The sequence below is a fragment of the Marmota marmota genome, unplaced genomic scaffold (assembly GCF_001458135.2).
Source record: "Marmota marmota marmota unplaced genomic scaffold, marMar, whole genome shotgun sequence".
Classification (NCBI taxonomy): domain Eukaryota; kingdom Metazoa; phylum Chordata; class Mammalia; order Rodentia; family Sciuridae; genus Marmota; species Marmota marmota.
Window position 1 is genome coordinate 27,831,402 of NW_026000174.1, and position 13,005 is coordinate 27,844,406.

General features: G+C 45.0%; 1 protein-coding gene across 5 annotated transcripts in view; it reads left to right on the forward strand.

Annotated features, from left to right (window-relative positions):
- Insc (INSC spindle orientation adaptor protein) overlaps window positions 1-13,005 on the forward strand; it is a 313,322-nt gene that overhangs the window by 28,620 nt on the left and 271,697 nt on the right. For all 5 annotated transcript variants that reach the window (XM_015476343.2, XM_048788404.1, XM_048788403.1 and 2 more), the window contains exon 2: window positions 2,039-2,139. In XM_015476343.2, the coding sequence (XP_015331829.1) occupies window positions 2,039-2,139 (101 nt within the window). The remainder of the gene's footprint in view (window positions 1-2,038; window positions 2,140-13,005) is intronic.

A 13,005-nucleotide genomic window follows, 5' to 3' on the forward strand; every position in this document is an offset into this window, starting at 1 on the left:
GAAAGGCCCTCCAGGAGCAGAGAAGGGACAAGGTGAGGCAAATGGAGACTGACCAGTTAGTCTTATGAGGAAGGGGGATGCTGTTATTTTGATGCAACCTGTGAGGCTCAGGTGAGCAGCTTCGTCCTCAGAGCTGGCATTGGAAGTCTCTAGAATCCAGTTCACTTCTGTTTGTTAGGATGCTTCTGGCTGTGCAGGACAAAACCCCTCTCTCAGACTGACTTTAAACAAGAATTTTTATGTCTTAAATAATAGGAAGCCTGAAGATGGGCCAGACTGCAGGATTAGTTGATTCAGTGGCTCCAGAAGTTGTTTTAAAAAGATTTATTCTATTAATTAATTAACTAATTAATTAATTACTAGAGCTCAGACCTTTTTTTCCTCTGTATGCCCAGTCTGTTTTCTAGCTGTTCCTCTCATGATTACAAAATTGTCTCTAGCAGTAATGAAGTGAATTTGCATCCTTGCTCAGCTCTAGTAGGAGATACCATCTCACCTGGTACCTCTCTGGTAGGGGAAAGAAAACCTTTCCTAGGAAGGATCATTTGGCGGCTGAGTCTTATGCTTCTTCCGGATCAATCACTGGCAATTCAGATTGCCGCAGTCTGGCTGGGCACAATCAGGAGCCACTTGTCAAAAGAAACTAGCTTTATTTTTAGAACCACACAAGCCAAACAAAACAGCCTCTCAGGAAAAATCCTCAGAGCCTCAACTGCCACCACCGGCTTTTCACAAGCCTCTCTCTCCCCCACCAGCTTCTCCCCACCTCCCACAATCCTCCTGCTCTTGAGNTTGGTACCATTGCAATTGGATCTTACCCGTCACTGACTACCGGTCCAGTATACAGCCACACCTGTGGAGAGGTCTTTGTACCAGCGGGGGGGTGAGGTTCTTTGCCTCACCTCTGTTGGCCCCCAAATTTTAGCTGGACGATCATGACAAGCAGAAGGGAGGAAGATACACCAGGCCAATTGATGGCTCCTTTTGGAAAAATTGTACCACCAATGACATCATCAGCAAAAATACCCCAACACTACCACAAGTCGCTGCACCAGCAGATAGTTCACAATGCATACAGGTGAGTTCACAATGTGTCCAGTCAAGTTCTGCAAGCAGTTCAGTGATGGCTATTGTAGAAGCTGTAGATTGGTTTTATCTTTGACTTCACCAGCACTGGGATGAAGATAGGAATTCTGGCAATAATGGCTAAAGAAAAAATTATGTAACATTACAGAAGGCACTAAAAGAAAACAATTTTCTTAACTGAAGTTTGCTGGCAGCTGGAAGTTTGCTGGGGCCCCTTCGGCTGTGGCTCTCAACATCAGATAAAATCACATTGTCGTGGGTTTGGGACAGTGACCACAATGCCAATTACAGACTCATGTTTTCTTATATATCTTAAGTACAATCATAGCCAATAACCCGGTGCTAGATGGTATGTAGTTAAGGAATTAGCATGTAGAGTTGCCAGATCTAGCAAATAACATAGGATGCCCATGAAATGTGAATCAGACAAACTGTGGCTACATTTTTAGTACAGTATGTCCTCTGCAATATTTGTTGACCTGCTTGTCCCAATATTTGGTACATATAAAAATGGGTCAGGTTAATGTTAGGCAATGTAACTGAGATCATGAGTCTTGCCTTATTTGTGTGAGGAAGGCATTGTGTACTTTGATTTAAAAATGAGGAGGCACTGAGCATGGTGGTGCACGCCTGTAATCCTTGTTGTCAGGAGGCTGAGGCAGGAGGATCACAAGTTTAGGGCCAGCCTGTGACAACTTAGTGGGACACTGTCTCAAAATAAGATAAAAAGGAGGCTGGGGACATAGCTCAGTGGTAGAATGCTTGCCTGGCATGTATGAGACCCTGGGTTCCATCCCTAGTACTGAAATTAAAAAAAAAAAAAAAAAAAAGAGGAGGACTGGAAGACCTTTCCTCCACATCTGCCTTGACTCCTTTTGACCAGATCCAAGAGAAAGTGATTGCTTCATTTTCTTTGGGACCCTCATTGACTCATCCTGCCCTGTCTTTCCAGGGCCCCAACCGCTGTGGGCAGGCTTTGCTGCAGATTGGGATCAACATGATGGCACTGCCTGGGGGCCGCCACCTGGACTCCATTCCTCTTCCTGGGCAGCGGTAAGTCCTACAGCTAGTTTTGAGGGCCGGGAGAGGATTGAGCATAGAGCTTGTCCTTGGGAAGTACTTGTGGCCCTGTTGGGCAGTATGGGTAGAGGGAGCGAAGGCGTGCGGTGAGCAGAGAGTGGAGCCCACATGAGAGGAGAAGGGTTTAGGCACGTTTAGTCCGAAGAAAGAGACCTGTGGGGCCACCAGAGGTGCCTGCACACATCTGAAAGGTCCATGTGGAGAAGCTGGTGCATGTTTGACCCAATTGATCCCTGAAGCATGAGTCAGAACCAGTGGTGGATTTTGTAATGAAGGCCCTGTGTTCTGGAGACTCCTCAGTCAGGGACAAACCCAGATGATCACTCTAATTTGGTTTGGTCTGCGGAGGAGCTTTGTAACCTGAGTGCTCAGGGCTTCACTTAGCCTCTTTTTGGGTTTTTCTAAGACATTTTGATGAGAGTTGTTTTGAGACAACAGGATCCAAATAGCCTTTGTAAGACTTTTAAATCATTGTTTTGTTTTATTTATTTTTTATTCTAATGAGTTAAACATGACAGTAGAATTCACTTTGATACATCATACATAGATGGAGTATAATTTCTCGTTCTTCTGGTGGTACATGATGTGGAATCCCAGTGGCCGTATATATATGTACATAGGGTAATAATGTCTGATTCATTTTCTATCCTTCCTACCTCTATGCCCCCTCCCCCCTTAACTCCTTTCTCCCTAATCTAAAGTAACTCTATTCTTCCCTAGCTCCCGCTCCATTGTGAATTATAATCTGCATATCAGAGAAAACATTCAGGCTTTGTTTTTTGAGATGGCTTATTTCATTTAGCATGATATTCTCCAGCTTTATCCATCTACTGGCAAATGCCATAATTTCATTCTTCTTTAAGACTGAGTAATATCCCATTATATATATATAAAACCCATATATATATAATTTTCTCTATCCATTTATCTATTGAAGGGCACCTAATTTAGTTCCATAGTTTAGTAATTGTGAGTTAAGCTTCTATAAACATTGATGTGGCTGCATCACTGTAATATTCTGATTTTATATCCTTTGGGTATAAACCAAGGAGTGAGATAGCTGGGTCAAATGGTGGTTCCATTTGAAGTTTTCTGAGGAATCTCTATACTGCTTTCCATAATGGTTGCACCAATTTGCGACTAGCAATGTATAAGTATATTTTTCCCCTCACATCCTTGCCAACATTTACTATTGTTTGTATTCTTGATAATTCCCATTCTGACTGGGGTGAGATGAAATCTTAGAGTAGTTTTGATTTGCATTTCTCTAATTGCTAGGGGTGTTGAACATTTTTTCATATATTTGTTGATTGATGGTGTTTAGGAACTGTTTTGTTTTATTTTGTAGTGATTTCATATATTACTAAAATCTTACCTTTACTCTGTCTATAACTAACCCCCCGCCCCCCACTGAATTACCAGGGATGCAATCTACTCCAAAATTGATTATTTGCTAAGTCTGCTGGAATAGGGTTCCATGAAGGTATGAGTCTGCTTCCCCAAAGCCATTACTAAAAAAAGGTTTATGAATGTGACATGTACTTCTTGCATGTTCTCTAGGACTCAGAATACTAGAAATATAATTAAGAATTTCCTGTACAGTCAGAAGTTGAGAGTAAAGGATCCCATGGGGACCATTATCTTCGTATGCAATGTCTATAAGGAAAAACTCAAAGATGGTGAGATACAAACCTGTCAGGATATGTGTACATTCTCAGAGATAGACTCTGCCTCTACATGGTGGCTGATGGCATTTCATGAGATGAGCCAGTGTGATCAGTTTTAAACACATGGTTTCAAAGCTAGGTTCTATTTCCTCCTAACTGTGTGACCTATGCAAGTTCTTGAACCCCATCTGCACCTTGGTTCCTCATATACAAGACAGGGATAATGATAGTACCTACTTCATAGGGTTGATGTGAGGTTAAATGGCTTTATATATGTAAAGTGTCCATCACACACTGAGAGCAACATAGGGGAGCTATTGTTTAGTGAGTGCCTGCTGCATGTCAGGGCATTTGTGCAGGTGGTCTTAGGGAATTCTTCCAGAAACCCCTTCCCTAGTCCCTTATCGTTAGTGGGTGATCGATCTCTCTGAGACAGTAAGAGATCACAGACAGACACTCCCAACAGCCTCATATTTTAAACCAGGGAAAAGTGGAACTGTTTTGGGTAGAGTGGAGTCTAAGTCAGCTTGCCCTGCGCTGCCCTGCCCAGACAGTTGGATGGGCAGCAGCAACAGCTGTGGCAACAGGGTCCTGGGCTGGTTAGATCAGAAACTGTGCTGGGGTAGAGAAGCAGTTTAGGGCAGTGGTTAGGAGTCCAAATTTCCTCAACTTGATTCTTGTTTCTGTTACTTATTAGCTATAACTCTGGATTTCAGTTTCTTAATCTGTGAAATGGGAATAATTTATACTTACATCATTGACTTGTCATGAGAATATAAAGTGATATGTATAAAGTGCCTGCCTGGCACATGGGAACTGCTAAGTCAATGTTAATCTCCTCTTCAGAGGAGGAGGAGGTCCTCTGAGTAGAGGACTTGGGGTGAAGATTACATCCTAGCACTTGTCAGCCTGCTGGGAACCACTAATTCATTTATTTATTTTTTTCTCTCTCTCTTTCAACTTTCAATGTTCTCAGAAGGTTTAAGAATAAAAGGAAATTAAATTATATGAAAATAATATAGGAATCTAATAATTTTCTTTTGGAGGCAGGGTAGGATTTTTAACTCACCTTGTCCAGCAGATATCTTGAGAGGAAAACCCCAGACTAACATGACTCCAAGGGTTCTGGCACTATGAAGACCTCAACATGGGGAAGTGTGTTATATTCTCTTTATCCTTACAGTTCTGGTAGGCCAGGGTGTGCGGTAGATAGAGGGTTGCATTTCCTTTAGTGTGTTCACAGTCCAGCATTGCCAGGCCTACCCAGAGCATCGTGGGAATACAATCCCTGGCCCTGTTGACCTAGTAATCGGGTATGATCTGGGGTGATGTTCAAGGGCCACGTTCACAGAGCAGGTTCATAGGTATTTACAGGATATCAGGGGGGTTAATTTGTCCAATGTGATGTTGCATTGTAGTCAGACAATAGTGGCCACCTCTCCTTTCCTTCTGTTTCAAGCTGCTGAGGCGCCTCTGGTGAGAAATAAAGGCATGACTGTTGTCCCCGGATAAATAACTAATGCTGGATAATTGACTTCTTTCTGTCATGTTGAATTTCAGTTGAACCCAAACTGAATTTCACTTTGCAGTGCCATTGTTCACTTCCGTGCACAAAATAAATAAATACTGTCAGGTTGTGCAGGGTCATCAACAGATGAGTCAGGTGGTTGGTATTTGAGGTCCTTAAGGATACCAGTTCTAGGTGCAGCCTCCTGGAAGAGAGGAGAGGGCAGGCAGCGACAGCTCCCTAGGCCAGGGATTGGGGTCCCGTGTGAACTGGGACCAACATGGGAGGCATAACGACAGGATGCAGCTGTCCTCAATGCTGATTGTTTCTGAAACTTCTGAAACGATTTCATGTTTGGAAAAAAATCAACAAAAAAAAAAAGAAAAAAACCATATTCTCAGGGTTATTAATGTGAGCCTAAGTGGCTGAAAGCATAGAGGCCTTGGAATCAGTCTTGGGCTCATATCCCAGCTCTACTTCTTACCAGCTCTGTGACCTTGGGCCTGTCTGAGCACCAGGTTTGTCTTGCATACCACAGAGGCTGTGAGGGATGCTTTAAAAATTGTGCAAGGGCCTGGGCATGGGAGGGAAGGGCTCTCTACGTCAGAGTGCCTCGCAAGGCACAATCCTCACCTCCTAGAGTCATACGCAAGGAGCAAACCTTCTCCTTTAGGAGTGAAAACACTGTAAGTTCAGGGCAAAGCACCTCCCTAGAGGCCCAAGGATTAGTTGGAGAGAGTGAACAGGGCTGCACATGAGCTCCCTGGGAAGCAGAGACTGTGGCTGCTCTGTCCCCACTGGTCTTCATTTGCTGCTTAGTTTCTGGGCACCTGTTGTTATGTTGGGGTGCTGATCCTCCCATAGGCTCTGAATAAGGTGGTGATGCTGTTTAGATCTGGCCACAGTAATGATCAGTGTCCATGGTGGTCAGCATACTGGACCAGTCTGCCTGCCCCCAGGGCTGTTCCCTCTACGATTACAGCATGGCTCTCATTTTTCTTCAGGGAAAATGAGAACGACCAGTTCTTTGATTTAAATGTCTTTATGGGAAGGTGTCTGAGAGGTAAATTGGAGACCAGGGTCCATACAGGACCGTGTTCACACATCTGTCTCTTTTCCTATGCCTTTTTATTATTTCTCTTACCCACGATCAAGGTAGGGCATCTCGACATTTTCTTCTCTGGATTCCTTCCAGTGAAGAGGTGAGAGTCCCCACTACTGGCTAAAAGGCTGGCCTTGACCAACCCCCATAACAAAGCTGACTTACACTTTCTGCACTCCCTGTGACTTCGGTGCTTTTCCACACACCCTTTACTGTGGCCCATGTGTGTAATTACTGTTAAACCTATTTTACAAATGAAGAAGTCAGAGGTTGGGTTCTCTGGGAAGCAGACTTTGAGGTGGAGTTCAGAGTTCAGGATGGTAACTGGGGATCCCCTTAGCTGAGCCGGTGTGTGTGGATGGGAGAGGAAGGAAGCAGAGCTGGGCGAGGGTGAAGCTGAGCAGCAGTGTTGGCTTGATGACAGTCACAGCTGACCTTGCAGAGTTAGTTGTTCCTTGCCCACGATGGTCAGGACCTTTAGGTCCCACCTCCCACCTCACTCTGTCATTGGAGTGTGTGTGTGTGTGTGTGTGTGTGTGTGTGTGTTTTATTGAGAAGCCAGTAGGCTGGGGATCTCTAGTACTTTAAGTTAAGCAAACTTAAGCTCAACAGAAACAGAAAAATGGAACAAAAGACTTTACAAATCAGAAGTCAGCAGTTGCCCTCTAACTGGAGTCTTTCCACTCCATCTCTGTATGACTTCCTCTCTATGACTTCTGGGTTCAGTCAGTGGTAGCTTGCTGCCCATTCTGCTCCGAACCTCTTCCAGTTCTGAGTGACACCCAATTCATGAGTCGTTCTTTGCTCACATACACCCTGTGACATTTATTTTGTCTAAAGTCTCTCTTTAACAAGTGGACATCTCTAAAAGGGATGTGACCTTAGGCTAGGTGGCTCTGAGACAGTATCTGGAGAGCTGACAGTGGAAAGGTGTCCTCTGATGCTCCTAGCATTGCATTGGGGACAAGTTCTTCTGTAAATAGGAGTCTGGGCAGGACATCACAATGTCTATGCCACAAGGAAACATAGGCTTTGAGAGGTGAAGTTAGGTGCCCAAGGACAGACTGAAAAATAGCAGAACTAGAATACAAGTTCCTGGACAGTTAGTGCTTTCACCTGAGTGCTGACCAGTCCTCTAGGCAGACTGTTCTTGGTGCATCACACAAACAAGTCATTTACTTTTTCATTCAGGTAGTCACTTATTCATTACCTTTCAACAAAATTTTTTCTATGATATATTTGTTGAGTTCAGGTCACATACCTTGTATAATTCTGTGTGTTGAGGACATGTTGGTGGCCTGGTTGGACATGGTCCCCTGCCCTCATGAAACTTGTACTTCCTCTAGTAATTTCTCTCTTGGCCTGATCAAGTCTGGATTTATGGCAAGTGTGACTTTCATATGAATCCTTTCATTGTGAGTGATTCACTTTCTCACATGGTTTCTGTTCAGCCTGGGGTTTGAGATGAGTTGGGGCTGCAGGCAGCTGCAGGTAGTGATGGGCAGCCCTCTGGATTGGCCCTGGCCTGCTGGGGAGGAATCCAGCTTTCCTAAACCAACGGAGGCCATCGCAAGCTGGTCTGTCTCCAAGTTGATAATGGCTTACATGTGTGCACCCCTGATCTGTGGCTGGTTTTCTGCTGCTGGGTCATTTTCTATGCCTGTGGTGAAATGTGCAGACTGTAATTGTCCATGGTATAATTGGACATTTTTCTGTTGCTTAAGCCAAAAGAAAGGCCAATCAAAACTAGAATTAAGTTCTCTACCTTCTTCCATTTCCCAAGAGAAATCCACAGAAATACAGAGTGTGACCTTGATGAGGGACAATGATTCAATAGTTATTTTTAAGAAGAGAGGTTGGATTTAAATTCCCATGCAGTGCTGGGAACTGGGATCACAGAGGCATTGAATATTGTTGCTGGAAGTTTGCTTGGAGCTCAACTATGCCATCCCTTCATTATAAGATGAGAAAACTGAGGCTCAGAAAGGAGTATGGAACTGTCACACACTCTATAGGCCTTTCCCCGCTGTGTGGAGGAGTCCTCCCTTCTCTGGACTGTGTTTCTTAAGCTCATTCTCCCATCCAGCCTCTAGGAATAGAGGAACAATTTTACTCATGTACTCATTCATTCAAAAGGGAGATGGTAATTTGGATTGACAGCTTACTTTGAGCCATGCGCTGAGTGATCCAATTGTGATTGATGGCATATATCCTCTTCTCTATCAATGACAAATGTCCTGAGGTCCTGAGGACTGAATTTGTACCTGATTCATTTGTGTTTTGTGTTTAGCATGCATAGACTAGGAGCTCCATAAATGGTTGTTAAATGAATATATATTTAGTAAGTGTTTGATGAACGAAGGACAAACCCTCGGCTAGGGAGTCTCAGGTGAGTAAAAAATTAAATACCTTGGATTTTGTTCTTTTCTCTGGGACACTCTTCTGTCTCCAAGAATCTTTTCATGTTTTGTGGGGGTAGAAAACCACTGTTTGGAGTGGGAGCCAAAGATTTAATTGGCTGGAGGAGTCAGAGGGTTGGAGAGACATTCTTTTTCCTTCTAAAGAAGAGTAATTCAGAGATATTTTTAGTCTTCACTTTTAAGTTCACTGGAAAAAAGAGAGTCTATAATTTTCTCATCAAATCTCTGGTAGGAAAGCACAGTGAAGCGGGGAGCAAGGATTAGGAGCCAGGGGTCAGCCTTCCACCAACCTGCTGCGTGTCCTTGGGCAATCCTTATCCCTCTCTGAGCCTTAGTTTCTATATCTGAGGAAGAGAAGATGAACCAAAGACCCAAAGACCCTCATAGCTTTAACAATCTAGGAGTCTATAAGTGATTTTTAGGTGGTCTTTCCCTTTTCTGGACAAAAATATGCCATTCTAGTGCCACAGGGCTGGGAAAGCAATCCCACATAAAAGCAAAGTCTCATTCTTTCCTATGAAATGCACAAAGGGGTCTAGTGTTTGCCTTCTAGCTGGGGTGGAAATCACAAGGCATACCAGCATGGAAGCTCTTCTAGAATGTGGGGGTGTTCCCATTTTGGTTTCATGGAAGCTCCTTGGTGTGGCCAGGAGATGCGTCCTAAGAGGGGTGGTGCCTGATTTGATAAATTATAATGCAGTTAAGTCCATGGATCCCCTGTGTCTAATGTGCTTCAGGACCTACCCAGTCATTTTCAACTCCATTGCCACCCCTCTGCCTAACTTGGTAAATTGCCTTCTTCCCAACACATCATTCCAGAACTCCACTTATTGCCTGTGGTGTTTCTTCTGACTGACATGCCATCCTCTTGCAATTCCTGATGAACTTGGCATTCTATAAGGATCAGCCTGGGAAACCTACCAAAATACCCTAACTGGGCTTAAGCATCCCTTCTTTGTTCTCCCATAATCCTCTCGGTTAACTTCAAAGTGCCCACGATTGTTCATTTACTGAATTGTTTTCTAGTAAGTATTTACCTAGTGCCCATGAAGTGCCAGGGTTGCTCCAAGTGGAGTGACTATGTCCCTGTGCAGGAAAAGGTCTTGCCCTCATGTGCACAATATTCTGGCCTCTTCCTGTGCGGGCCTACACATGGTAGATTTTAGAAGGCTATTTCCAAATGTGTTTGATATAGTAAAGCATTTCTTTACAAAGAACTCACTTCACACAGCACGCAGAAAAGAGTGAGGCTGAGAAATCCAAATTCCAGACTTCTAGAAGGCTCTTAAATAAGTTCCATTTGAAGGGAGAAGAAAAAGTGAGTCAAGAAGAGAACAGCCATGGATTTCCACAAATGATTGACCCCAGCATTGTGGGGGAGCTGGATGCCAGGCCAGCAGGATCAGCTGGGAATGGGGAACTGGTGCTGTTAGCTGGAGGCCAAGGCGTAGGTCTCATGTTCTGGGAAAACCATTGCCTTTGGCATCTAAAGGGTCAGTCATAGTGATCTTTCCAACAGCCAAGGGCAGAGAGAGGGCAAGGCCTGTAAGGGGGGTGGAAAAACCCCAAAGAAGTCAGAGTCCTGTGGGGGTCACTTGCCTGTGTCACTGTTTGCATGGTCTCTTCCCTACACTGCTGACCTTCTGCTTCAAATTCATCAGAGATCTGCCCTGAATTTTAGCAACATGCCTCTATTGTCTCTCAGAAAAAAAAAAAAAAAATGAACAAGGGTTTGAAAAATGGCTAGATGCACCACAGGCTTTAAATGATGATAAGCTTTAAAAAGGCAGCAATATGTCAGATCAAGTCAATCTTGCATCGTGGAAAGAGCCCCAGCTTTGCATTTGAGGGTTTGAATAGCAGTGAAACTGCCTGAGACCATCAAGAGCATAGCATAATAGATAAGTGGCCATGTCACTTACCCCACCAAATCCCGGTTATGGTAACTTCATGGGATTGGTGTGAGGGTTAAGTGAGCAATGAAGACTGAGCCAAGCAGTCAGCATAGTAATAGCCACTCATCAATTTTGGTTTTGCTATCATTGTTAGCAGTGAGGTTCAGGGAAGTTATATAATGCCCGCAAACCTCAGTTTCTACATCTATAAAATGGGTGTGGCAATCTCCAGCCATCAAATTGCTGTGAGGGCTGAAGCAGAGTACACAGGTGTTCTATAATTGCTAATCCTCCCCGTTTATTGTATGGCTAATTAGTTCCCTCTGACTTTTTAACAGTCCTGGGGAAGTATTTTGGGGAGCACATTGTTTCACACTGTAATTCCTTGGAATAGGACTTTGCTACTCTCTTCCATGACTCTAGCCCCACCCTAGTTAATTCTGACTTAAAAAAAAAATATCACTGGGCTGGTCGTCTAGTGTGTAGAGAGACTGTGGTTGCATCTGGCTTTGTGTTTGCCGTCAGCCAGACTCCACAAAGCCCAGATTTAGGGGCTTGGTCACCTCATTCCAGATGTCCAGGAAGGCCTCTGTCAGAGAATATCAAGTGGGGTGACAGAGGGGACAGGCATCTTCTGGCAACTGGGAAGGATACCTAGGAGCTCCGTTCACCGTCTGGGATGCCCTTCCCGCTCGGCAGGCACAGGGGCAATTTTCACAGCATCAAGTTCAGAATCTAGTTTGCCATGGACCCTGAGGAACTTGAACTTTAGCCCTGGCTCTGGCCCCTCTTGCTTCTTGGCCAGAGACCCTCCAGGCTTCTGACTGGTGGCTTCCCACCATGAAGGGTTGTGACTCATTGCCAGTCCATGTGCCTTGACCTCAACCTTCAATCCTCATCCCCTGTATGAGTAATCGGATCAGTTGTTTGTACTTGCAAAGGAAAGATTTCACGCACAGTGAGGTGGCATCTTGAAGTTCATGGCTGAGGACAGTTCATCTGGGAGTTGGCTGGGGTGAGGACAGCAGGAGCCCCCCCTACCACAGAGCCAGAATTGCCTGTTTAACCAGACTTTTTATGTTGGGTCAGTCAGCAGATCCAACAGGAGAGGCGAAGCCCGGAGAGCTAATGACAGAGAGTCAGGCAAGCCATGCAATTATGGGATGTTCAGTGCCAACACAGTCCAGACCCTAATGAGCTGCAGTCTCTAGGCTGCAAAATTGAGAAGAGCAGCTCATTATGTGGCGGCACAGTGACCTAGGCTGGGAGTGGATGGGCTGTGGTGGGGCCACGGTGGGTTCACCCGCCCTGGCCTCCTCCCTGGGAAAGCGTGGGGACTCTGATGGACCTCTCTGCGGGGCCTGAGCCCCATTTCTGCTGGGGCCCTAGGTTCTCCAGTTGTCAGTCTGAAACCAAATAAAACGAAAATGAATCCGTCCCTGATATGCTTCTCATTTCAGGAAGGGCAGCTTCAGTCGCCCAGGCCAGAAACCCAGGAGCAACTTTGATCCTTTCCTCTCCTTCCCCTCATCATCCTCTCCCAGATCACCTACTTCTTCCATCCCACGTCCCGGCTTTAGGTTTCTGTTATCTTTTTCAGTTTTAGGGCCATCACCTCTCAGTGGCCATGCTCCTGACAAGGGCTGTTCTACCGACTCACTGAACAATTACGTCACTGTCCTGCTTGCGAATGCTTTCAGTGTCTTTAAATCGCCTTCAGGACTAAGTCCAAATTCACAACCATGGCCTCCAAGGCCTTTGATCAGTTGGCCTCTCTCTCTCTTCAGAACCTTCTGGTCACTCCCTCGCGGGCCCCGATGCTTTAGTCCAAGGGAATGTCCTGCCCTATGGCTATTTGTGGGCCTCTAGGCCTTTGCACATGGTTTCCCTTTCCAGAGAAGTCCTCTTGCCTTGTCATCCTGACCAACTCCTCTCCTCGAAGAACCAGGGCAAATGTCATTTCCTTTGTGTAAATATTCCCAGGCGAAATCAGCCTCCATCCTCTGTGATCCTGGGCTGTCCTGCTTGTGCTTCTTGAAGGCAAAGCAATGTTTAGTTTTCAAAAGCTGAGACTCTGGACTTCAGAGGCCTGGGTGTGAGTGATGGCTCCACCATGTGCTCACCCTGTGGCCTCTCTGGGCAGAAGTTTCCTCATGTGTAAAATCAAGTGACGACTGTACTTCTCTCACAGAGCTGGGGGCAGAATAAAAGGAAATCACATGAGCTGCTGTTGTAATTCTTATCGAGT